Here is a 27802-nt window from a genome sequence, read left to right on the forward strand (position 1 = left end):
CACTCAAAATTGCTTTCACACAGCTAAGATATGGGAAAGTGGACCTATGGGCACTTGTAAGGATAACCACTACCCTGGTTACCCACTGACACTTGATCAATGTATTGTAATTTTCATAGCAGAGACACAAATCTGAGTGGTATAGTGTATGATTCGCAGGTGGTAAATTGGTCAGACTTGAGTGGCAAGGCTTGATGGAATAACTTGTGGCTCAGCTGATGAATGAACCATTAGAGAATACACGTTCTCTGGGCTGTGGTTATCAGCAACTACACTGTAACTCACAAGGGTTGTGGCCAATGCAATTTGACCTAATGTTATTGGAATGAGTCGCTGGAGCATCTGTGTCTTCCTTTAGCTTGGTGGAGCTAGGCAAATGTCTTTGCTACTCAGGTTCCAGGGGTGCATTAGTATCAGGCAGGAATTTAAGGTTGGAAGGAGTAAGCAGTTTGAGGATACCACCAAACATCAGTATAGCTCAGGATTTTTGTAGCTACAGCCAGTTTTGCTAGATGTGTGAGAGGCACATCACAAGGCTAGGTGCAGAAACCCCTCATCCTCTGTCTTGCCATTCACCTTCTTGTGGTTTTCTCTAGCAAGGCTTAATGGAAGTCTTTTCTTCAGAAGCACAAGTAACTGTGTTATCCATCATATAGGCTGGTCACTAGGACTACTGTGTCCAAGCCTTATGTTGCACTGTTGAAAGATGGTGATTCAATAAAGCTGTGATCTATTCTCACAACTAAATATGTTGGCCTCTGTTATCCCTCCCATACTCTTCACAGCTGTCAAATAAGAACCCTGCTGCATCAACCCAGTGGACAACCTAGTCCGGCATCCTATTCTTACAGTAGCCTACCAAGATGCCCTAGATCTGAGTGCAAGAGCATTATCACAAGCAGCTGATCAATGAAACTTCCATTTAAAAAAAAACTGGGACAAAAGAAGATGCTTTATATGAGGTCAGAATATTTATCTTCCAGAGTACTGTCAGAAAAGACACTGACTAGCAGTGGCTTTCCAGGTCTTACGCAGGGATCCTTCACTTCACCTGTGACCTAATCCTTTTAACTAGAGATGCCAGGGACTGAACCTGGGACCTCCTGTATGGAAAATATGTTCTGTGCCACAGAACTATGGCCCCTCCACTCTGTTTGGATCACAACCAAAGATTTTACTCAGGCATGAAACAAATAGGAATGCCGTGAATGAAAATGGCAGGCTCAGAAGGATTCTTATGAAAGGCTAGTTTTGTCGGAAATTGCCCAGATGAATACTAACGAAAGCATGGAAACGAACAGGCCTACTATCACTAATCATGATTTAGTCAATCAGACTTTTTCTTTTCGTTTTAAATAAAAAACACACACTAGTTTTCACAAGTCTTTGTGCAAATAATATATTATTTAAAAAACTGTACTTCATAAACATAACAATAAATTAGCAAAACAATTATTTCATAAGTATAAAAAGGCAACAAAGTACACAATACTTTAGATTTCATTCAACGAAGTTCTTCCTGCGTTGCAGCTAACTAAATTATGCTTAAAGAAGATACACTGAAATAAATGGACTTGAGTTAATCATGTCCATTTAGTTCAGTGGATGGACTCTGTTTGACCAAGCTAGATCTAACCCCCTGACTCTTTCCATGCAATATTCTAAATATATAATAAGATGTTGTTTTTAATGAAATTAGGTTCTAAACAAAGGGGTAATAAAGAAAGTTTTTTGTTGTGTTGGCTTTTTTAAAAAATCAGGCTAGGGAAGTTGCTGGCTTTCTCTTCTGGCTACAGCTATTTGCACTGGATTGAATGCTGCTTTAGAGGTCCCCAAATCTTGTTACTTTTGAGGAGTTTAATTACAGTATAGCCACTTGTTACTAGGCTGACTACTAAAAGTTATTTTTCAAGTTTCACTACATTCCTCCAATTATGCTCTACTGCAATAGTTTACACATGCCATGACAGAATAATGTAGTAAAACCTGCAAAGCAATCTTCTGTTCGGTAGCCGAGGTGCAAAATCTTATTTATTGCTCATTTTAAACAAGAATACAGTCGTACCTTAGAAGTTGAACGGAAGGTACGACTGTATTCTTGTTTAAAATGGGCAATAAATAACATTTTGCACCTCGGCTACCGAACAGAAGATTGCTTTGCAGGTTTTACTACATTATTCTGTCATGGCATGTGTAAACTATTGCAGTAGAGCATAATTGGAGGAATGTGGTGAAACTTGAAAAATAACCTTTAGTAGTCAGCCTATTAACAAGAAAATAAGTGAATGGAATTTTATGTGTTTTTAAATTGTTTTAGTTTTGCATTTTTGTTATATTTTCTTTTTTCTTTTTGTATAATCTTTGAAACGTCAATAAATATATTAAAAAAAAAAAAGAAGTTGAACGGAATCCATTCTGGAAGTCCGTTCAAATTCCAAAACCTTCAAAAACCAAAGCGTGGCTTCTGACTGGCTGAATGAAGACCCTGCGGCCAATCAGAAGCTATGGAAGCCCCGTCGGATGTTCGGCTTCCAAAAATAGTTCGCAAACCGGAGCAGTCACTTCCAGGTTTGCGGCGTTCGGGAGCCAAAACGTTCAAAAACTAAGCTGTTCGAAAACCAAGGTGCGGCTGTATAGATTTACAGTGTAATCCTATGCAAGTTTACTCAGAAGTAAGTCCTATTGTGTCCAATGGGGCTTACATCCTATTGTGTTTTCAACTACTGTTGGTTATATGCACATTTTTTCTCGATGCATGTTATGGTTTTGAAAATAACCCCCCCAACATTATTATAAAAATAACAGATATATTCTATTTTACAAATAAACAAATAAACTCCTGTATGAAGTCCAATAGAGAGCATATTTCATCCTGTACAACTCATATACATGCAAGGCTTTTATTTACAGAAACAAAAAATGTGCTTAATGTAGCTAATTGCATAAGCATTCTCCATTTATTTCAGTTACTTCTTTCACTGGGAACCAGCTGGCTGCTTAATTTCATCAGCAATTTTACAACAAGTCCCGCCTGCAAACAGAAAAAACAAATCAGGGTTTCCCAAACAGCAGTCATATGACATATTCTGTCCAGTACTTTGTGAGTGGAAGCCCACTTGTGCAAGTGGGCATCCCTGCCCCTCTTCCCCACTCCAGTTCTCTGCATCCCAAAAAACCTCTGCTGGAGGATAGGAAACTTTCGTGAAATTCCTGGGATGTGGCATGGGAGCTGCAGTGAGAATAACTCAAAGGATTGTTTTTGGAACTGCAGCCTTAAATGCTCAGTGCAAAGTCAGAACTTCATGTTTTACGTAACTTTTTAGAGCTGGAAGTAATTATTTTTCTTGGTCTGCAGCCAATGTTGTGAGCAGGTCTGTTTGTATGAGGAGGCTTATTTGTCAGCATCTCCACCCTCCACTTACCCTCTTGAGAAACCTGGGCAGTGGCTGGGGAAACCCAGCCAGATGGGTGGGGTATAAATAAGAAAATTATTATTACTATTATTACCTCTCATGAAGGTCAAGGAACCTAGGACATCATGGGAGTGGGGAATTGCCAAAAACTGGGCAGATGCAGCTTGTGCAACCTATGCACCTTCTAATTTGGGATACCTGACCTAGCCACTGTGATCCAAGTGACGGTCACCTCCAGACTGGATTATTGTAACTCGCTCTACGTGGGGCTGCCCTTGAGACTGACCCAGAAACTCCAGCGGGTGCAGAATGCCGCAGCGAGACTCCTTACAGGGTCTTCGCTGCGAGATCACATTCATCCGGTGCTATACCAGCTGCACTGGCTCCCGGTGTGGAGTACAGGATCAGGTTTAAAGTGCTGGTTTTAACCTTCAAAGCCCTATACGGCCTAGGACCCTCGTAACTACGGGACCGCCTCTCCTGGTATGCCCCACAGAGGAACTTACGGTCTTCAAATAAAAACATCTTGAAGGTCCCAGGCCACAGAGAGGTTAGGCTGGCCTCAACTAGAGCCAGGGCTTTTTCGGCTTTGGCTCCAACCTGGTGGAACGCTCTGTCACAAGAGACAAGGGCCCTGCAGGACTTGACATCTTTCCGCAGGGCCTGCAAGACAGAGATGTTCCACCAGGCCTTTGGTCAGGGCGCAGCCTGACTCCCTCCTTTGGCAATCTTTACAAAACTTTAGTTTATGGTTGCCATCAATTTTGATTTTAATTAATTTTTATAATGTTTTTATAATGTTGCACTGTTTTAGTGTTGTTAGCCGCCCTGAGCCCGGCTTCGGCTGGGGAGGGCGGGATATAAATAAAATTTATTATTATTATTATTATTATTATTATTATTATTATTATTATTATTATTATATTTCCCTGTTCTATCTAGCGAATTCTTTTGACTATTTGTGTAAGAACTCATGTCTCTTTGACCTTTACCCTTTTTATAGGAGACACCAGAATCGCATCTTAATTTAATGTAGTATAACCTTCATTTAAATATGATGAAAAACCTTAACCTTAGTCCACAGTGCGGGTGGAAAGAATAACTTTGGTTCAGAAATCTGCTTTTATAAAATATTAGTCAAATCAGCCTTCCCCAACCTGGTGCCCTCTCAATGTTTTGGACTACAATTGCCATCCTCCCCTGCTGGCCTGGGATGATGGAAGCTGTAGCCCATGGCATCTGAAGGGCACCAGGTTTGGGAAGATGGCCCAAGCTATATTGTGAGACAAGGATAAATAACATTTACAAATAGAGATAACTGCTTGTTAGTGTTGAAAATATATGCTCCGTGGACTATAAAGAGTGTAAACTAGTTCTAAGCACAGATTTTTAGGGCTCTATGGCAGACATTGAATATTTTTTTAACAGCTGAGTAGTGTTACTTGTTCATCTGCCTAAATCAAACTATAGTGCAGAACTACTGTGTTTCTTTAAACCAATGCTAGTCCAATCAACAGTATTGTTCTCCAATATTAGGTAAAAATAAAGGACCCCTGGACAGTTAAGTCCAGTCAAAGGTGACTATGGGGTGTGGCACTCATCTTGCTTTTCAGGCTGAGGGAGCAAACGTTTGTCCACAGACAGATTTCTGGGTCTTGTGGCCAGCATGACTAAACTGCTACTGGTAAAGGAACGTGACAAGTGCCAGAGTGCATGGAAATGCTGTTTACCTTCCTGCCACAGCAGTACCTATTTATCTACTTGTGCTGGTATGCTTTCAAACTGCTAGGTTGGCAGAAGCTGAAACAGAGCAACGGGAGCTCACCCTGTTGCGGGGATTTGAACTGCCAACCTTCTGATCGGCAAGCCCAAGAGGTTCAAGTGGTGTAGACCACAGCGCCACCTGCGTCCCCTCTCCAAAACTAACAGCAATTGATATCTGTCCTAAAATGTAATTGTTAGGCATGCACAGCACCAGGAAAAAAATGGGGGGGGGGTGAGGAATGTGTGAAATCAGTAGTTTGCTTACCTGCTTGGTATGGACTATAAAGCTCATTTTGTTTTCCAGACTATGTATTTGAAAACAGCTGTCTCCATCTCCCAGCTGCCACATAAAGCAACCATATCTTAAAGATATGAGCAATGCCTGTCAATATAAAGGAAACAAGCTGAAAAGCCAACATTATCTATAAATTTGACACTAAATAAAAGTGCTTTCCTCAGTAAGCTACATATGTGCTCACTGTCTGACTTATTCTGTTCTGAATTACAAAAAATGAAATACTACTAAGTTAAATAGAATAACATTATTGATATATGCTGTATAGAATATGCACACTTTATGCATTATGTTCACAGATAGCGTTAAGACTCAAAACTGACTGTACCTTTGTTTCCATATTGAGAAGGTGGAGTCCTTTGACATTTACACCTACATACACTCTGATGACTTTATGATTGCTTGAGCTTGCTTTTGTGAATACTTGTCCTGTGAAAAAAGCAGCCCCATAGGTAGGAATCTCCCAGCAGGTCTGCAAAAACATGCGCTGCAGGTGATGCATCTCTTTACTAACGCCTTCACTGGTACTGAGATTCTGCAAATACAAGTTGACATACCCACAAAAGTTGAGATTTTAACTTCTACAGTCATATCTCATGTTATGGACGCTTCAGGTTACGTGCTTTTTGGTTGCAGACTGCGGGAAACCCGGAAGCACAGTACTGGAACGGGTTACTTCTGGGTTTCGCCGCTTGCGCATGCGCAGAAGCGCTAAATTGCCTGCGCAGGTGAGGCACTTCAGGATGCGAACGCTGCGGGCTGCGGACGTGCCTCCGCCACGGATTATGTCCGTAACCCGAGGTTCCACTGTATTTGGATCCAGATTCTTTGCACAGGGTGAAATGACAGAATGACCGCTCCCCGCTTAAAATGGGGGGCGCCCTTTGCGTGGACGCGTGCAGCCCCTAGATCTGGAGCGGCTCCAACAGCATAGGCTAGGCTTTGCCTTCCCTCAGGTGGGATACCTGGAGGTCTCCGCCTACCTCAGTCAGTTGTCCAATCCCACCTGGGGGAAGAGTTGCCAAGGAGACCAGGCCAGGTAGGGGAGGGATTACCTGCCCACACAAAGGAGGGGGGATCTTACCTGGGAATTCTCACTTGTCTCCAGAGCTTCTCCCACCCTACCCACCCTCAGTCAATGTCTTATGTTGCAGGTTAATTTTCCTCACAAGTTTTGCAGGTTAACTTTTCTTCACAGGTATGCGGGCGCTGCTACGTTAAGGTCGCTGTTAAAGGGCCGGAAAGGAATTTCCCTGCATTGGCAGGTTTCGCGTTTCCCGTAGCAAAACGTCACAACTTTGGCGGTATCAGGCCTTGGGCGGAATCCTTTTGTCCATCTTCCTCTTTGCGGCGGCGATACCAGGGTTCCCCGTTAAAGGGGTTTCTGAAGGGAGGCTTTGACCGTACGCCGAAAGGTCGTCATTGCTCTCCCCTGCGGCTGCGGCGTAACGGGGGCGGCTATCTCTGCTTGAACATATGTTCTCCAGAGCTGGCCCATCCCCCCCCCCACACTGGATAACCCTGATGCTCCCTAGGTCCCCGGCTGGGGACTGGGGAGGGAGAACGCCCAATGCCTGAGCCAAGGTCTACCCACATTTGAAATTTAATAAAGTTGAGGCCAATTTAATCCCATAGCACGTTGTCTTGAGTCGTTATTCCACATGACGGGGGGACCGCGCAGGATCTGGGGACTCCGCCTGTCCACGCAAATACTTTGCTTAAGGATACTTTGATATGAATACATATGAATACATACAAGATGGAAAGAAATTCATAACCATGCTGTTGACTTCAATAATAATTTTGGGCGGGGGAGATCAGGAAGTTAAATTTCATTTAGCATTTCTGCTAAACCTGGGTTCATGGTTTGATTCTCCAAAATAATCCAGTACCCCTTAGTTTGTTTGGACAGAAACAAACCCGTAGCCCAGGTTCAGACATAGCGCTATGCCAAACCATAGCTTAGTTCCCCAGCAGCATATTAACAGTGGAGAGGAAGCAATGGATTCATATTACACCAGAGCTTATTTTAACAATAGTTTAATGTGGCATGCAAAGCTGGTCACCGATAGCAATGACTAAAAAATTAGCTGTTAGATCTCTTGGTTGGCATTTTATTTTTGTTGCCCTAACATTTCCAGAAAATAAAGGACATTTTAAATTATGGTGAGAGTCAATTTTACTGTATATAGCCAAAGGCCTTTACAATGGATGACAGAGAATAGAAGGAAAACTTTCATCTAAAATCATACAACGTAACCTGCAGCAGTTTACAATATAAAAACAAATGTACAACATTAAAATTTACGATCGGCGTGCTTTCAGGTTTTTGTGACATGTTGCTCAATATCGTACCTTGTATTCATGAAGTATTCGATTTGTCCAGTGAGGTGCCTTGCTTTTTAATTTGGTGATTGGTACTATAGATTTTAAGTTTTCTTCACTGTAAATAAAAACCAAACACGTTTAACCACTTTTATAATATTGAACAGATAAAAAACAAAATCTGTTAGCCCTTTTATCAACAGTTCATGCATGCAAATAGGCTATAATGCACATTATAGCATTCTGATGATCCATCTTGCTGCTCAGGTGATTGGTTAAGTCACCTTTAACTGTATTGGTTATCTATGTAGAAGTGAGGGAACCCAGAATCAGCCAACACCTCCAATCATGAAGTAGTCTTTTAGACTCTCTTATCTGAATATCTTCATTTTAAAACAAAAAGCATATCAATATTTTAAAATCCACTCACTTTAGGAAGCCTTGCTTGTGCTTTTTACTTTCATAATTTCCATAGACTATTTGCAGCAGCAGACTTGCAAGTGTTATCAGCTTGGCATCAGGTGACGTATAGAAACCCTTTAATAAATTGTACCTGGCCTCATCAAATAGGATAAGAATAGCCAGTGGATCCTCAATCTATAGCATAGAAAATAAAATGTGTCTATATTTAAAATTAAAAGATCATTAGTTCTTATTTGGTTTGTATTTAAAACAAAATAAATTTAAAATAATGTTTAAAAGCTTGAACATTAAAAACACTACATCACGGCTTAGATCTAGCTGCCCACTTAACAACAACAACAATTATACCCCACCCATCTGGCTGGGTTTCCCCAGTCACTCTATTTATCATAAATGGCCTTCAGATGCTGTTGAGACTACAGCTCCCATCACTCCCAGCCAGCATGGTCAGCAGTTGGGGATGATGGGAGTTGTAGTCCAGCAAAATATGAAGAGCATCACATTGGCTTCCCTTGGCCAAGCTGCATTATCTGAAGAATTCAGAAGAACAAACTAAGTGAAATCATTATACTGGACTCTGTCTAGAGATTCAGGCGTAGAACCTGAATTTGATATAGCAGAACATAAAATGCCAACCTTTTTTTCAAGCTCTAAAGGAAGTCTTACATCCCTCCTCAGGAAAAGCTGTGGGGTTTCCCTTTGAGGATCCAGGTTTGTCAGTTCAGTGAGTATTTCCGTCCAGTCGCGAACGTGCTGCAGAGGCTTGTGATACGGTTTCAGCTGGAGATCTATACAACAAAACAATACAATGTCTCAGTGTGCGTATGTGTGAATGCTGTACAGTACCGAGTATGTTTGAAAGAAGGCAGGATTATAAAAGCAAAATGTCATAAATAGCAATGTTACATATTTCCTATTGTCCTTTGGCAACTGTTGAAGTTCTTTCAACAATCTTACATGGATTCCCCCCTGCAGTTGATATCTGTATTGAACTTGAATGGCATGCACACACGTTTTTATACATGTGATTGCTCCACATGTGTCTTTATTGTATTGTATTGTATTGCTTTGGGATGTCTCTTGTTACAGTGGTACCTCGGGTTACAGATGCTTCAGGTTACGCAGTTTCGGGTTGCACACTGCACAGAACCAGGAAGTACCGCAACGGGTTACTTCCGGGTTTTGGTGCTTTGCACATGTGCAGAAGTGCTAAATCACGACCCGCGTGTGCACAGACACAGCGCTGCAGGTTGCGAATGTGCCTCTGCATGGATCACGTTCACAACCCGAGGTTCCACTGTATTTATGAAGCACATGAAACAAGAAGTCGACTGAATATGCATGGTGCTGTCACCACCTCTCCCAACCATGCAAATGCAATGTGGTCTACACCAGTTACCAGTGTCCTAGAAAAATGGATGCACTTAACAAAAGTGCAAAAGTCAGCTTTTTGTCAGAAAAGGCAGAAACACTAAGAGCTCAGGCCTTTTGTTAGCTTCAGCTAATATACCAGCTACAATCGTAGCTAGAGGCATAGTTTGCTACTGGTGTTCAAGTGAACTATTTAAACTATTATAATGCATTACACTTGGATCTGTCTTTAAAAGTAGTTTTGAAACTACAGCTGGTCCAAAAGTCGGGCTGCAAGATTATTAACTATGCCTGGAAGTTTTGATCATATTATGCCACTGCTTTGTCAGCTGCACAGGCTCCCACTTGAGTTTCTGGATCCAATTTAAAGTTCTGTTCATAAACTTTGAAGCTCTTAAAGGCTTGGGAGCAGGTCACGTGAAAGACTGCTTTCTTCAGAACCTCTCAGAGATCCTGCTCCAAAGGAGGAGGGTGGCTGCTAGGGAGAGAGGATGGACAACCTCCGGCGCATAGGCCAAATTAGGCCTGGAAGGACGCCTGTTTTTTTGCCTGAAAGACTGTTCTCTCCCATCCACCCCACCACCAGATGTCATCAAGATACCAATTACTTACTAAGATTTTCAGAACAGATCCAGATAGTGAAATACTGTTGTGTCTCTTGAGAAAGACGCATTCCTTCCATTATCTGTTGCACAGTGGTGTTGTTTCCATGTTTCAACTCCACAGAGCGGTATGACCCATCCATTCGATAAATTCGTACCTTCTCATACTAGAGGAAATAAATGAAAACAGGAAATACTGAAACCTTGCCCGGTCCTGGTATCAAGCCAAAATTTGTGGGTGGCAGTACCTTGCCCCCCCCCCCCGGTGGAAAAAGGGGCAATATTAGTATCTAAGCATCCCTGAAACGAGGCACATGGTCAAGAGACACACTTCTCTAGGTACAAGCTCAGGAGAAGGGTCAGAGGTCCCTTGTGTCAAGCTCTGCTTCCGAGGCCCATTGCAGCACAGATGACATAGGGAAGCTCATTCAAATGGCATGCTGAACTGGAATTTCGAGACTTGCACTATTGCAAGTTGTTCTGCTGCACAAGAATTTATTCATTATAGAAAGTCCATTAAAATAACTCTGGGAAGAAAATATTTGAGAAGGTCTGTGGTGTTAACAAATTAGATTAAAATGGAAATGATAAATTCTACTCAGCAGCAACTTATGTTTATGGGCTTGCCATAACACCATGTCACTACACATGAGATAAATGCAAGATGCAGAGGGATTATGCTGTGCAGGTTGGCGATGAGGTCAAAGCAAAGCTAGCAAAGCTTGCCCCTGCCACTATACCCATACAGCCTCAACCTCACCACTGTCCTGCCCCATCATGGTAAAGGATGCATCTATCAGGAATGTGTCTATCTATGGCACTTCCCCACCACACCGACTGCTCCTGGATTAATGCTTCCATTTGCTTTTTATTAATATATATATATATTGGTTTTTAACAAATACAATAACCAGTAAACACTTCCTTTTGCTTTTAAGGACCTTTACTAAAATCTAAAAGGTCATTGCATACTTGTTTGTTTGCGGCCTCTTTCAGCAAGTTAGCGGTTTTTGCCCACTCATTTTGTTTGTTCTCTTCACAGACGTTCAGTGGGGTTCTTCCTTGTTGATCAGTGATGTGCTACAAACAGAAACAATACGAGATTTAAAACACAGCTTTCAAAATGCAACATAGCAACCTGTCTTATCCTGTGTTAGGCCACTGGTCCACCTGGCTCAGCACTGCTTACACAATGACTGGCAGGGGGCATCCAGTGTTTCAGACACAAGCCTTTCTTTCAAAGGCTTTCAAAAACCCTGGGACCTTTTGCATGCAAATCGTGTGCTCCACTATTAAGCTACAGCCCCTCAAGTAAAGGCTGCAACATCCACCGTCCCCTTCTTGGAAAGTACCCTTCACTTATCAGCTGGCATGACTCCACTTCTGAAGTGTGTTTTCCAGTCCTACCACCAAAGAACAGAATCATGCTCATGATTAGGAAATTCAGGTTTAAAAGCACTTCCAGATGCAGTGTTCTGTGGGTGTTCAATGCTCTGAATTAGAGAGCACCACTTGTCTTAAACATTTTCAGGGTACTGTTCAAAGTGCTGACCACGGTGCCAATTCTTCCTAGCGCAAACTGCAATGATAGGAATTACTTCTTTGCAATAGGAATTACTTCTCTGAAGTATTTACTGTTGTGTTTCCTGCTCCACAACACTGTCTTTCCTTGTACTGACTTCAAGAAACATCTTAATTGTTTTTATTCTTTTGCAAATGGAAGTATGAGCCACTGTTCAAAAGCAGAATTTAATTGTATAAGAAACCATGATTGAAATTACGAATACATCTTACTCTATCAATTTCTGGATGGTTTAGGAGAATCTGTACAATTTCGGCATGCCCACCCCCAGCAGCAAAGTGAAGAGGCGAGCTGAGCTGTCCGTTGAGCAAGTTTGGATTGCATTTTCCTTTCTCTAACAACATTCGAGTAGCTTCAACTTTACCATACCTACAGAGAGAACAAATACAAATAAAGGTAAGCTTGCATATGGTCTATGAAATGGTACAAAGACACATGTAAGAAACTGCACTTGTTAATTATTTTAGTTCAGTCTAAGTGTCTAAAACACTACTAGCATTCTGGAATGAATTCATGCCCCACAAAAATAATTAGTATTTGCAATTTAATGAAATTCACTTAGTTGTGGGAGAAGTTACTATTCTAAAATAAATAAATAATTCAATTCAATTTTTTTGAATAATCTAAGAATATATGTAAAAAATTTTTTTGGGGGGGAAACCCTCATACATTTTTAAATTAGCAACTGCTAAGTACATTTTTTGCAGAAAGCCTCTCTTACAGCAGTGGTGCTTTTCATTAAAGCTGGTCCTAGCCACTTAACTGGATTGCCAGTTTCTACAGCATTTGCAAAGTTACTACAAAGTCTGGGTTACCTTTGAGCTGCCAGAACCCACTTTCACACTGACCCAATTTGCACCTAATACTAAGCCAAAAGCCATAGTTTAGCACAAATGAACAAACATGGCTGCTCAGAAGAAGAAACGGAGCCACTTTGCTCCTTCCCTGGTCTTGCTGCTGTAGCACTACTTGCATCTAAGTTATGGCTTGGCATTTATCTGAATCTGCAGATAAAGTATGGTTTAGCTTATGTCTGAATCTGGACTTGTGGTTTCTCCTGCTCCTAATAAACCACAAGTTATAATCAATGTGTGTTATGCCTGTAGTTCTTCTAGGAGAGACAAACCACAACCCTGGGTTCGGACATAATACTAAGCCAAACAATAGCTTAGCCGTAGGTAGTGCAACAGTGGCAGGCCTTGGGGAAGAATGTGACAGTCTCAGCCTTCACTCGTTCATGCTAAACCATGGTTTGGTTTAACATTACATGCAAGCTGGGCAACTAATGTGCAATAATTATTAGAAATTAGCAAAATGCCCGTCTTTTTGATGGGGGCAGTCTATGTGCATGCAGGGAAGACTTCTGAGGGACAGTGATACATCAAACTACGCTTTTCCATGAGTTTCAGTGGAATCTAGGCCTTCCACTATAGGAAATGGAGAGTGGCTTTGTTCCCACCATAAAGTTTCCTCAAGTTCAGCCTGATTAATCTATATGGGGTAAATAGCAGCCATTCAGTTACATGTGAAAAAAAATAACTGCAATTCATTTCAATGGGGGTCCTATGATCCTAGCATCTGCAGTGAGCTTCGCATTTTGCCCTTTCCCAAGTCTGTGCTACACTACAGATGGTTTACTTTGCCCTCCAAAGCTCAGACACCGAGAAGTGAGCAAATCCTCAGCTGCAGAGCCACACCCTTCACCCACATAGCTGCATTCTATTTCTCAGCTACGTTTGAGCATGACAAAAGCTTGAACACACAGACACACACATAAGCATGAAGACACAAACAGATGGTTTTAATTATGAACAATTCCCTATTTTGGAATTCAATGCAGGAGTACTCTGCTCACCAGCATGCGTAATGGATGGGTGCCCAATGATCACTGTCAAGCTGGTTGACTGAAAAGTTTTCATTGAGAAGTTGACTCAATAACTCAGAATCTCCTTCACAAGCACTGCGATGAAGAGGGAAATCATCAACCCACTGACGTTCCCTGTGGGGTGGGGTGGGAATTAAGATATGATATTTCATTAATGTTATACAACTGCTTCATCAAAAGCATCCTGTTGCTCTGATCTAAAGAGAAAAGGCACGAGACAGTAAAGGAGTTGGTTTTCCTCCCACTAATACAATGCAATGCAATGCAATGCGGGGTGGGGCTGCATTTAAAACCTATTTCTACTTTACAGTCTTAGTACACTGATGGGATATTTCACTTTTAAGAGCCAACACACTTTGAGGGGAAGTTAAAAGGCTGCTCATAGCTTTGACTGTGGTCGTTGCCACTGCCCTCTCCAGCAAGGGACCTGAGATCATTACAGAACTTATGCAAACTTACTTTAAGGGACTGTTACATACCCCGAGTATCTAAGAAAAATTGGCAAATTCTGAATGCGACCACCTCAATATTGGAACTGCAAATGGCAATAAACCAAATGAAAATGGGGAAAGCACCAGGGCCAGATGGACTTACTGCAGTTTATTATAAAAAGTCACTGGATATTTTAAAGTTTGTAAAATGTTTTATTTTGAAATGTAAAATTGAAAGCTTAATAAAAATTATTACTAAAAAAAAAAAAGAACTGATGCAAACTTACGAAGGAGTATACTCTACTGAACATAATGGGATTTACTTATGAGTAAACGTATTTAGGATTGCCCTGATCCACTCTGGAAGCAATAATGCCTATACAGTTATTAAATAAAAAAAAAAGGGTTTGGACTTCAGGGGGCAATTCACTTATAAAGAAATGAATAAAAATAACACAGTACTTGTCTTCCATGACACTGCTCATGCTGCGTTGCCACTTTTCACGTTTTGGAATCTGTATTTTTGAATAGTCTGGGGCTCCAAGTCCAAAGTATGGATTAATAACCACTTTGTCGACCTGGAAATACCATATAATGAAGAAGAAAAAGGCTCAAAGTACACCCTAACGAACATTAAAAATCTAACACTCATACCATATATATTCGAGTATAAGCTGACTTTTTCAGCACATTTTTTATACTCGAGTGAGGTGGGCAGCGGCAGAGGGACGAGCAGCCCAAAAAGAGCCCTTTCTCGCCGCTGGTCCAGCCGCTGCCGCCTGCCTCTCGCAAGGGCAGGCACAGAGGTGGTGGCTGCTGCCACCACCATGTTTGTGGTGTGGTGAACCGGCTTATACACGAGTCAATAAGTTTTCCCAGTTTTTTGTGCTAAAATAGGTGCCTCAGCTTATATTTGGGACGGCTTATACTCGAGTATATATGGTAAATTAATAATGATCTCCTCTTACCCTATTGGTATACTGAAGATCTGAGCCAAATAAAGGGTTGTAGATGCACATGTCTGCCTTCTCAAGTGCCAGCATTTTACTCTTGATTTCCAATGCTGTGTATCCCATATGAAGTGAGCTCTCTGTCTGCCCAGGTTCAACAGCGTATGCAGGGTTTGTGACATTTGTTTTAATCCGCTCCAAGGGAGATGGTCTGAATAAAGCGGGGATTGAATGGGATTGTGAATGCCGTTCTTCTAACCACCTGCAGAACACAACGGGCAAAAATGTTTTAGCATTGTTGCTTTTATTGAAATTAGCAGATAATTAGCACAGCATAACGTAAACACATACCCATAGTAAGTAAGCCCTTAGAGAGATACACTGATACAAACACTTAAGAACAAGTGCTTAGGACCTGCAACTTTTTTTTTTAAGTAAAACATGATCTGTCTTGAAATATTATGGTATGTAAAATGTTAAGAATACTTTAAAATATTTAATTATTTAGTGTCATTTTCTTTTTATAGACTCAAGGAGTTCTATTAAAAATGTCTTACTTATCCAAGTAAATTAACATTCTAGCTGTTACTGTAGCAAAGTGAGTACTGGATTCACTGCAGACCCTCATGATGTCTTGTAAGCAGTAGAAAACTGGACATCCAGGACTGTAGGCATATTTTGTATTATCTACAAAGGAGAAGATACTTTTTAAAACAAAAACGCTGAACAAATCTCGTTTATTCTATTACGCAATTTTGGCCTGATAACATTACATTTTGTTCTTATATTCCTATGCCCCACAAATTAAATTCCCAAGGCTGCATGGACATCTCATTATTATATTCATCAAAGTACATTATTTTGTTTCTGGAAAAATGCAATTTTCTCCCAATATAAGTTGCAGTGTAACCTTGTTGAATGATGTTCCATGAGCATTACGGCCTCAATTCTATTCCCACTTACCTGAGAGTAATCCCCACTGAATTCAATGAGGCTTGCATCTGTGAATACATGCATAGGATTGCACTGATGGGCACAGACTGAATATAATTTGTGATTTAATCAGCAGTAAGCAACCCTGACAAACACCAGTGCCTGATGCAGCTTGCCACTATCCTTTCTCTCCCTTTCCCGCTCCTCAACTGATTATCCTCTCTCATCCTCATAAATAAAATGTTTTCCCCCTTTCATTTTGAAAAAGAAATTCCATTTCTTAAAAGCATTCAAGTGTAGCCCTGAGTGGAACTGGTTGGTGTGAAATCGTAGGATTATGCGATTCATGTACATTTTAAAGAAAATGATATTAATATTTGCTAATTATGTGCAGCTTTAATGTTAACATTTTAATTTTTACCTTTGACTACTGTTGGTACAACAAAAAGGGATGCATCCTTGCCTGCCTTCTCGCCATCAAGAGGGAAAGTCTTCATTAACAGAACTCGTTTTCCTGTATACAATAATAATCCTTTAATAATTAAATGGCTGAAATTATGCTCCTGTTTCTCATCTGTCTTTCTTGATAACACACACTGGTCCCACTCTTCTGGATTGGAGATTCTGGGGTACTATCAGCCCTGGCAATTCTCCTGAATTCTCAAGCTGTTGATGTAACCAAGATTAACGTTCGCTAGTTTGGGCTGTTATCAATCAAGACCTGTCACTGCTGGCATAATAGCCAGGTGACTGTGATCCATGCAGTAGGCTGTAGCCAACTAAATTATACTCGGTGTAAGACTCATTGAAATTAAATGGACCTAAGTTAGCCATGCTCACTCATTTTAATGGGCAGGATTCAACTAAAATGTTGCATGCATGGGACTTACACCCCCCCATGGCCCTAAAACCTGCTCTGGAGGGTTGGAGAAAACCCCAGAACAGGTTTAGAAGGTGGGGGGGAGAGGGAGGGAGGGAAAGTCCCACTGCTTGAGATGACTTAGTTTCCTGCACACATACTGCACTGAGTGATACATTGAATTCTATCCCCATAGGTGCACTATGAGTACAACTAACATTGGATTTAACCCTTCGTTAATTGTTAGGCTACAAAAGCATACTCTATATGGGGCTGCCTTTGAAGATGGCTTAGAAGCTTCAATTAGTGCAGCCACCCATTTGATTAAGTTTTCTTCTGCTCTTTCCAGGTGTGATTTAAAGCTCCAGGTTTTCTTTTGCTTCAGAATTTGCCCTGCAAAAACCCATTCTTTAAAGCTGAATTGCAGCAAGCATCAATCTCTGGAAAACCCAAACTGACATTTGCTCCAATTCATCTTTAAAATAGTGGGTTTTGAGGCAAGGGGAACCACACTCGGACATGGAGCAAGCATTAAAGTGTGGATCTCTGCCTGGAAAGAGTTGGTCAAAAGGTAAGTGTGGTTAAGCCCTAATAGGAGGGAACTGGAGGAAGCGGATTACACCTGAAATATAACGACTGCAGTGACACCCAGTTAGTTTCAAGGCACAGTACAAAGTACTGATTTTAACTTTTAAGTGACCTAGGCTCCAGTTGACTGAGTAAGCACCCTTTTCTGTACCTGTCTCCCCTTACTGGGGAGACTTCAAATCAGTGCTTGCTCCAACTTTCTAAGAATAGATTGGCATAGACAAGGAGCAAGCTTTTCCAGTACCAGAGCTCTTCTTTCTGAATCTCTCCTTTAGCCAGATAAGAACTTTCTTAACTTCAAAAAATAAGTAAAAATCTTCATATTATGACAAGCATTATGGAGAATAATGAAGATTGTTGTTTTAGCTGTACTGACTGTCATTGGTTATCAAGCAGAAAATAAATAGGGTTAGGGAGACTGACCTGGTTATTTATTTTAGAAAGCAGAAACAGCCATCCTTACCTTTAATACCTTGATTTCCTGGTGAAATTGGTTTGGTGGTTTCTAGTATATAATCCAAGATCTTTTGGGATATATCGCCGCCTCCTTGAATTTTAGTTTCCAACAACATTTTTCTTCTTTTTTTCTTGTGTCCTTCGATGGGAACTTCAAGCAACAAAATCTGATGAAAATCAAGGTAAACATTAGTTAATACAAAGATCTGTATTTTGAAAGAATAATAGCACTGTCTAAACAAAGGCTGCCCTTGCATTCATATACTTAGAATGAGATATACCAATGTGCAAGCTTTACATTTTAGGCAATGCCATGTTGGTATGAGATGTAGATAATGGTAAAAAAAAAATGTTTAGGCTCATAATGCAAGTTTTTTGAATTCAAAATACTGTACTGTAAGGTCCATTTCTTCATTGAATTCCCTGAATAAAAAGAAATATCTGGAAGCTTAAAATAAATCTGTACAGTATTTAAATTGTGTCTGCAAATAAGATCCTTTATGGATGTACCACAGAATTACCTGCTGCTATTTTGGAAATACAGTATTATTTCATTATTCTTTGACCACATGCATTTCAATAACATAATTTTGTTTTTTTTGTATTATTGAGTCAATGCAAATTCATGCATTTGCTTAACCTTTTGAATTTCAAAAGCCCTCTGTACAAAATTAAAATGTTCACAATCACAATTAACATGCTATTGCATTCACTGAATAAATAACATGCTATTGCATTCATTTAATAAATAAAGCATTAAGAGAGGCTGTTGAAAATTCAAAATATGAGGAATTGAATGAAATTATTCTGTAAAATAAGTCCATACCTTCTTAATGTTGAAAGAGAACTGGGAGAAAGGAAATTTGCTCTGTATATTTCAAGACATTTACTCTAGTTGATTATCTTAAATGTGCTGCGGCAAGCTTTCACCTTGTGTGCTTCCCCTTCTCCTATGCAGCTGGGGCAGAGATGTTTGCAAGCTTTTGCTTTTGTGGTTGATTAACTGTGGTTTGTTATGTTGCCTGGATCAACAAACTCCAATTAACTATAACTTTGTTGAGCATAACATGAATGTTGACTGTGTGAATGCCACATAATTTGCTCTGTGATAATCTTTTATTGGTAACAATTTTGCTAGCTTGGCTAAACACATAGCAACAAAATAGAATTTTAGCAATATTACTACACCCCACACATCCTTCTGTTAGGGTGTTTTGTAACTGCATCACTTCCCCACAATATTCCGAGCAGTATCTCTGAGATATTAAGCAGCAGTATGATGTACTAGCTGTACATTGTGGTTATTGTAACAATTGAGAAATATTTAATAGCAACTTACATGGTGACAGAATCACCCTGCACCTATCATATGATGGCATTAAAAGGCAAAAGTGAAAAGATGAAATGGGGCTATGATGAACTACTTTCTTACGCAGAAGATACGTTGCTATAGGAAATTCAATCACTAACGTCAGATTACTTCCTAAGTTTCTGTCTGTACCTAGGACTAGGATTATGATGCTACACCATAATTTATACGTTCTTTTAAATGTATTCATGGGAGAAGGGTTAGTGTTTTGTTTCAATTATGTATTTTGTGTTTTTTATTTTTATGTTGTGATCCTTGGATGAAGGGCGGTATACAAATGTTAACAACAACAATTTCCTACAATAAAAAACCCTCCCATTTAATGCATTTTCAACACCTCCTAACAAATAAGAATGATTTTACCTCATATGATTTAGCACGATATTCACGAGAATTCAGGCTTGCAGCGTTCTTTGGACGGATTACAGCTACATATGCTTCAGTTATTACCTCTGGGTTGCCCATGGTTTGTTAATATATCTATTTTAGTGAAAAAATAATCAGAAACCAAAGATTATATCTGAGAAAACAAGTTTTTTTTTAAAAAAGGAAACAACTGCCACAGATATTTTCCCCCATTTAAAGTATGCTAGTAATTTTCTTTCTCTCCCTCTCTATCCTCGCTGAACAAAGAAAGGAAATCTTGATTTTGCTTTGAGAATTTTGAGGACTGTCCTGAAAATTCAAAATAATTTATAATGAATCCATTGCTTAAATACCTTTGTAGAAATAGAAACAATAAGCATAATTTTAAGTAGCTTACAAAGAAATGGCAAACCACAGGAATCACACATGCAACAACCACCTCTGTGTGTGGATTCTGAGGCCAGATCTGTATTCAGCTTTGAAGGTTTGTAGTTTGCAATGACTGATTGGGATCTGGGTGCACATAGCTTGAGAGATTACATAGCTCTCAATTTTGACAGTGTCAGTCAGCTGGGGTGCGGGGAGAAGGGACTGAACCCAGACCTCTTTCTCTGTCAGGATATGGGGGGCAGGAAGAGCTTGAATTCAAACATCCCACAACTTCAAATAAGTAGTATGCTTTCAAAGCTCATAACACTGGCTGTCTGCTAGAAGGCCAGGGGCACAAAACACTGTGCTGCACTGTGTGAATCTATTGTTTTTGTTTGCAGATTTTAAATTGGGATCATGCCAATTTAAAATTTCATTGAAATCCAAACAAATGACTTTCATGTAATGTGTGTTTGGTAACAGGATCTAAGTTGAGACTGTTGAGATCTTGAGACTAACTAAAGTAGTAAATGTAAACATTTTTATACAGGATGTAACATTTCTCGTATCAACAAAAAACACTTGTCAGTCCAAGTGCAAAACTGTATCTACACCTTAATTTCTAAATCTGCCTTCACCTTTCACTTTAAGCTGAGAAACTTCCTTAAATTTCATGTGGACTTCATGTGAAAACGTATAATCAAAAATTGCAGGTCAAACCGCATCAGGTATTTTTTCATCAACATTAGACGTGTGAAATTTGTAAAGATTGTATGGTGGCAAACAGTTCAATTGCACAGCCCATTTAAACTGAGCATTAATCCTAAACAGAGAAATTAAGCACAGTCACTACTAGCCACTTGGCAAAACCAAGCAGCTGCCCAGAGCCCATAGATAATCCAAACATATCCCTAATTCACCTTCTGGGTCTTTATGAGATTAGCAATAAAGGAGGATTAAGGACTGGGAAAGTCAGCAAAATGAATCCAATTGCAGGAATGGAAGAGGCAGCATTGAAAATGTATTGCTTGGGGTTGGCCTATGACATTCTGCGGTCATGGGCAAAGGACAAGATGCTGCCTCCTTCCTGTTCCATATACAGGAACTGCCAGTTGATTGTTGCTTCAACATTGGATAGCATCTTCTACAACACTTAGTAGCAGGCTAGTTTGGGAAGGCTAGGATAGCCGGTGCAACATGCACAGCTCTGTCCTCCAGCAGAAGGGAATGTGGAATGGCTAAGGGAAAACAACTAAAGGAGTGCCCACCCACTTATGTCCCAGCACGTGCCACCTAAGGCAGCCACCTCGTTCTGCCTAATGGTAGGACCGGCCCTGAGAAAAACAAATGCATAGGTCCAACCCAGATTTCCACATACATACACATCTGGCCATACCCTATATGTTAATTATTCTGGGATAATTGCCATTCCATGATTTCATGTCACTCCACTGGTACGAATGCGCTGAAAATATAATCAAATCTCATCCTTTTATCACCTTAATAGTGAATACAACATATGTCTGATACTCAGAATTGCTCTGTGAAATAATGCCAGTCCTGGTCCCATGTTCAGAATCATTACGTTGGAATAATAATTATAGATAATAATTTTACCGCATCTGGCTGGGTTTCCCCAGCTACTCTGGGCAGCTTACAGCACATATAAAAACACAGTAAAACATCAAACCTTAAAAAGTTCCCAAAATAATAATTCTGATGCCAATGGATGCCATGCATTATCAAGAAGAACCATTTAACTTCCTCAATTATGAGTTGGACAGACTGGAAACGGCTGAGTAAGTGCCACCAACCTGTGCATGTTTGTTTTTAAGTGAATGACATTATTGCATTCATCAGACTGGTAAAAGATTTGCAGACTGACACCCCTGTTAAACTGCTGCAGCAAAATAAATAAATGGGTATTGTGGTACATTAAAAGATTTGTTGTGCCATAAGCTTCCACAGACTATAGCTCTAACCCACAAAAGCTTATAGTGCAATAAATCTTCCAATCTGTTAAACTGCCCAATAAACCCTAATTTCCCTGTCCTTTAGACTCCCAAGTAGATCAGCTTTGCTTCGACGGTACCACTTTAAGGCTGCTGCGGGTGTGGGTTCCCATATTTGAATAAATAGCTCAACCTAAGAAAACAACAACAAAAAATAAAAATAAAAATAAAGACTGCCTGACTATAAGGAAGAAGGGTACAGTCCAGCTTTTTCATTTCCTATGTGCAAGACGCATTTTGTTTCCTCCCGCAGGAGAGCATTCCCACAGGCAGTCCCTCACCTGTAACCTGGCCCCGGTGCAGCAGGGGTCCTTTACCACGGAACGCAGGCGGTGGCTCTCAAGATTCCCCGGAGGCGAGGGGACTTGATTCCGAAGCAGATGCGCGCAGCAGGGCTGCCGTTTTCTGAGAGCGGTCGAATCTGAGGCAGAGAGAATTATTTAGGCGCGGGGGAAGAAGGAGGCGGCGCCGACTCCGAATTGTGGAGCGTCGACGACTGTTTTGTGTCTGGGGGGGCGCCTCGCTTTCCCTTACCGCCGCGCAGCCTTGAAAGGGGTCTCTTCCTCCGGGGAGTAAGATGCGCATCGCCCTCCCCCCTGTCCCACCCCGGGGTTTCTCTCTCGCTCTCCTCCGGGGCTCCGCCCAGCTTCCCTCCCCCGTGAGCCGGCAGCAGATCCGCTTCCCGTGCGGCTCCGAGAGCCGATAAGGTTCCGGGTCGGAGGCCCGACCGCTTGTTGCCGCCGCTGTGTTGTTGGCCGCCGGAGGAGGAGCAGCAGCAGCAGCAGCAGCCTCGGCTTTCTCCCTTCTCCTCCTCCTCCTCCTTCTTCGTGTGGAGATGCCGCAGCTGCCACGAGATGCCTGGGCTTGAGACGCCGGGGCCGTGAGGGGAGCGGGCCTCTCGCGAGGTCTGGAGCGCGAAAGGCTTCTCTGAAGGGCCCTGCGAGACGCGGTGCAGCAGCCGGACGGACGGAGAAGCTTTTCGGGAGAGTTCCGCCGCCGAAGCCGAACAAAGGGGGTTGAGAACGGCGCGCGAGCCGAGAGAAAGGCGGGCGGGGGGGGGGGGGCCTTGCCAGCGCTTGCCCTCGCGCACGCGCACCCCTATCTCACCGCCACCCGGCTCGGTTCTCTAGCGGGGGGCGCCTTTCCGTACCTCTGAAGGGGAAAAGAGGGGGTTGAACGGCCGCTTCTGGCTCCGCTGTCCCTCGCGGGCTTGTCGGGAGGGACGAGGAGAGGAGCGGGGAAGCAGAGTGGCGGCGCCTTAAGAGGGAAAGGGGCAGCGGATAACTACTCCCAGCCGTCGCCGGGCGGATGGATGGAGGCACCGGCAAGCCGGCGAGGAGTGACCCTGTGAGGAACCCGTGAGTCGGAGGTGTGTGTGTCTGTCTTTATGTTGCCACAGGGAGGGTCCCTTTCGTGACTCTCTAGTTTCTGGGTGCTTAATATATATATATATATATATATATATATCGAGGGAGCGGCGGGGTTTAGCAGTCGAATGGCACCACAAAAAAATAAAATTAAAAAGAGGGTTTCAGTCAGGCTTCGGTTTCCCCTTTTCCTTTGGTGAGGAGTTGCACGTAACTTGACATCGTCCTTCGGGAAGGGGGTCGAGGGCATCCGCAGAAATGTGCCTTTCGGGATGTGTGGGGCTGTTTTGGGAGAAAAGGGTGGCCGGCGCCAAACCCAGTTCAGGAGGTTTGGCTTTGACTAGAGAGCGGAGAGGGGGCGGGGGCTTTCGGACCTTCGTTTAATACCACCATAATAGCTCTCCATATTTGGAAATCCCGAGTTGTTAATGGTTGGGTGGGTTTGTTGTCTCTTCCCTCATTCTGCCCCAACCCTCTTAGTGTATGTTTATGGGTAAGATCGGGTTGGTGGTGGTGGTGGTTTTTTTTTACATTTTTCATTCAGATTCACCGTTAAGTCCTGCGGTGCCCGGCCCTCCTTTTCAGTACACTGAAATTATAGACAGGAGACAGATTTCTGGAGCAAATAGCGCTGAGTACAAGGGTGTGGCCGTGTGTGTGTGTGTGTGTGTGTGTGTGTGTGGAGAGAGAGAGAGAGAGAGAGGAGGAGAGACAGATGCACAAAATTAGATTACACATCCGGGCTTACTACTATGCATTCAGATAGTTTATAATCAGTGAAGGCCACAATGTCATCAGCAGGGATCAATTGGCAAAGTTTTTTTCTGGCCTGTACCACTTCATGTAGCTAGTGTGGTTGCGTTTTTTGAATGTATCCCGTGGAGAGAAAGATCCCTGCTTTTAGACAATTAACCTGGTAGGAAATGGATTCTGACTAGTCTTCGCTTTGCTGGGTTTTCTCTCCCACGCTAGAAAGTCATTATGAAGGGGAGGGGCAGTATTCAAACAAACACACACAGCCACAACAGGAAGTGGTACAGGCCAGAAAAATCTTCTTTGTTTAATTCAGTTGATAGTACAAGCAGAATAGAATACAAATTTCAGCCAGGATCACTTGACAATGTAAGGCTTATCATTAACGTGCTAGAGCCTAGTCATATGTTACACATGCATATGTAACAAAAGGCTAGCAGCTGCTTTTCCTAAAAAGAAACAGCATTGGGAGGGGGATCCGGACCAGCGATGCAGTAGATGGGTGTGAGAGGAAGGATGAAACATCGTTCCACTGCTTCTGTATTTGAAATCCCTCTTCCAAAGCTGCTTTTCTTTACGACAAGTAGCTACCTGGTTTTTGTTACGGATCTGTGTCATGTGTAGTTAGAATCTTGCTTTTGAAACAATTAGAAGCACTTTGTAACATAATTGGTGATTTTATGAAGCAGGTACATGGTAAACCTCAGCTAACTTTTTCTTATAAGAGAATATAATTAATTGGACAAGGACTGCTTAGATCTTGGGACAGATTTTTTGGAAGATGTTCCACTTCTGGAAAAGTTGCAGTCTGATTTTATAATCAAAGCCAAACAATAACTCTGCAGAAAACTAGCTGTTGTGTAAGTAGAGATTTTAGGAGGCATGCACATTCTTTTGAGGTGGAATGTAGTATTTACTTGAGGAATTGTGGGACATTGCACTGTTTGAACACAATCTATTCAGTTGGTAGAAAATGTGCAGTGCTAGTACTGTAATGCATATAATCCCTTGAGGGTTAAACCACCATGCCCCCGCAACAATCCTAACCTAGCACCCTTGGACAGCCTCTCTGGTGCCCACTAAGCCCCTCCCCCAGGCACCCTTTTTTGTAAATTTGAGTTTTTTTGGTTGGGAGGTGTTGACTAATTTTTTGGTCTGTTTTGTTTGATGGGGGTGTAGGCGTCTTGGCTGGGACAGGGTTCTTCTCATCAGCAGTTCATCTTTTGTGAAATTGGTTTTTTTTGGGGGGGGTACTCGTGACAATTTTTTAATTTCCACAGTAGCTCCTGGTTTCCAGAATGGTTGAACCCCTTGTGTAGCTTCACCATATAGTACGTATATGAAGAAATCACTTACATTCATCTTGTTTGTTTCCTTTGGCTTCAAAGCAAGTGACTTTGAATTTAAACATTCAGTACAGTGGTACCTCTGGCTACGTACTTAATTTGTTCCAGAGGTCTGTTCTTAACATGAAACTGTTCTTAACCAGAAGCACCACTTTAGCCAATGGGGCCTCCTGCTGCCGCTGCACGATTTCTGTTCTCATCCTGAAACAAAGTTCTTAACCCGAGGTACTACTTATGGGTTAGCGGAGTCTGTAACCTGAAGCATATGTAATCCGAGGTACCACTGTACATTAAAGTAGGACTCTGGAAAAGTGTGGCTTTCCATATGCTGCTTGATTCCAATGCCTATCAGGCCCAGCCTACACCACCAATAGTCAGGAATGGGTGTTGTACTCAAGCATCTGGAGGGCCACAGGCTTTCCATCTCTGGTTTAACAGAAACTTTCAGCTAAATTTGCTATTGGAAAATTTCCATTTGATATAGGTCAATTGTCTAATGTCTGTCTGCCAGTAGATAAACAATTACTTGCATGCTGTTCTTTTCAAAGTGGAATATTAGTCTAATTTACTTTCATACAAAGGAATTCATTTTTACATACTATTTCTTGCTTAATTGTGAACGGTAAAATGTGTAATATAAATAAATATTTAAAATGAAAATTATCTCATTCTTAACTATTATTGCCTGTTTTAAGATATTACATTGTACAGAAGGTGAAAAGTCATTCTATAGTGAATACTTTCTATGCCTGCCCCACAAAAGCTATGTCTTAATCTGTTAGGCTTTAAGGTACAACAGAACTCATTGTTTTTACTATAGCAGACTAATATAACTTCCCCTCTGGAATTTGATATAATAAAGCTTATTAAGAAATTGTCATATTAATATTTATACCAATATATTGTCCTGACTACCTGGGAGAAAGTGAAACAAGCCATTTTGTATAGAGCATATGTCTATTTCCCCCACCTAGTTTCACTTAGTAATGTTAGTTTTAACTATCCCTGAAAGTCCATTGTGAGTGATTCTAATGTATTACCATCTTTTTTTAAAAAAATAAAAATACCTTGGTCTATAAAGATACATATTCATCTATAACCATTAAAATTTTGTCTATCTGCATCATTCTGTTTATCTGTGTTAAGAAACACTGAGAGACGCTGGTACTTAATAGGTACAACTTTTCCCTTCAATAGTCTGTAGGGATAGATACCGTATTTTTCGTCCCATAGGACGCACCTAGTTTTTTTGGGGGGGGAAATAAAGGAAAATTTTTTTTCCTTTATTTCCCCCCAAAAGCAGGTCGGGGAAACCAAACCAGGTCGAGGAGCTTGTGGGGCTGGCCGATGTCTGCCTCAGGCGGCAGGCTGCTATCCGCAGCGTGGGGAGCCCTGCGGGGAACCCCTGCAGGGCTCCCCACGCTGCGGATGTCTGTCCGGCGCGCGGGGCGCTCTGCTTCAGGGCGCCCCACCCGCCGGGAGGCAGGCTGCTATCCGCAGCGTGGGGAACCCTGCGGGGAACCCCTGCAGGACTCCCCACGCTGCGGATGTCTGTCCGGCGGGCGGGGCGCTCTGCTTCAGGGCGCCCGACGCTCCGGGAAGCAGGCTGCTATCCGCAGCCTAGACATCCCTGCCGGACCTCCTGCAGGGCTGCCCGGGCTGCGGATGCGCTCCCGAAGCGCCGGGCGCTCTGCTTTCAGGGCGCCCGACGCTCCGGGAAGCAGGCTGCTATCCGCAGCCTAGACAGCCCTGCTGGACCTCCTGCAGGGCTGCCCGGGCTGCGGATGTGCTCCCGAAGCGCCGGGCTCTCTGCTTTCAGGGCGCCCGACGCTCCGGGAAGCAGGCTGCTATCCGCAGCCTAGACATCCCTGCCAGACCTCCTGCAGGGCTGCCCGGGCTGCGGATGCGCTCCCGAAGCGCCGGGCGCTCTGCTTTCAGGGCGCCCGACGCTCCAGGAAGCAGGCTGCTATCCACAGCCTAGACAGCCCTGCCGGACCTCCTGCAGGGCTGCCCAGGCTGCGGATGCGCTCCCAAAGCGCCGGGCGCTCTGCTTTCAGGGCGCCCGACGCTCCAGGAAGCAGGCTGCTATCCGCAGCCTAGACATCCCTGCCTGACCTCCTGCAGGGCTGCCCAGGCTGCGGTTGTCTTCCTGAAGCCTGGAGAGCGAGAGGGGTCGGTGCGCACCCACCCCTCTCGCTCTCCAAGCTTCAGCGAAAGCCTGCATTCGCCCCATAGGACGCACCCAGATTTCCCCTTCATTTTTGGAGGGGAAAAAGTGCGTCTTATCGGGCGAAAAATATGGTAATTATCAAAGCAATTGGAATTCAGAGGGTCTGAATTACC

The 27802-nt window shown here is 42.4% G+C and overlaps 2 protein-coding genes across 10 annotated transcripts in view; one reads left to right on the forward strand and one right to left on the reverse strand.

The window, feature by feature from the left end:
• Positions 1–1383: 1383 nt before the first annotated feature.
• KRIT1 (KRIT1 ankyrin repeat containing) lies at positions 1384–19726 on the reverse strand. Its single transcript, XM_083704865.1, has 17 exons — positions 19610–19726; positions 17885–18044; positions 16396–16488; positions 15599–15728; positions 15060–15303; positions 14554–14669; positions 13631–13774; positions 11988–12144; positions 11166–11273; positions 10204–10360; positions 8857–9008; positions 8228–8394; positions 7828–7915; positions 5801–6007; positions 5443–5559; positions 2406–3031; positions 1384–2090 (listed from the first exon to the last, which is right to left on the reverse strand). Exons 1-16 carry the CDS (start codon positions 19709–19711, stop codon positions 2963–2965), a joined length of 2211 nt encoding a protein of 736 aa, XP_083560991.1. The 5' UTR covers positions 19712–19726; the 3' UTR covers positions 1384–2090; positions 2406–2962.
• Positions 19727–23212: 3486 nt separating this feature from the next.
• Positions 23213–27802, forward strand: part of ANKIB1 (ankyrin repeat and IBR domain containing 1) — a 49717-nt gene continuing 45127 nt past the window's right edge. For 8 of the 9 annotated variants that reach the window (XM_083704673.1, XM_083704678.1, XM_083704676.1 and 5 more), the window contains exon 1: positions 23213–23351. The gene's annotated coding sequence lies outside the window, so the exon portion shown is untranslated. Of the gene's footprint in view, positions 23363–27802 lie in introns of all 9 variants that reach the window. The other variant, XM_083704674.1, reaches the window with a different exon arrangement.

This window comes from Podarcis gaigeae (assembly GCF_964106915.1).
Source record: "Podarcis gaigeae genome assembly, chromosome: 12".
Taxonomy (NCBI): domain Eukaryota; kingdom Metazoa; phylum Chordata; class Lepidosauria; order Squamata; family Lacertidae; genus Podarcis; species Podarcis gaigeae.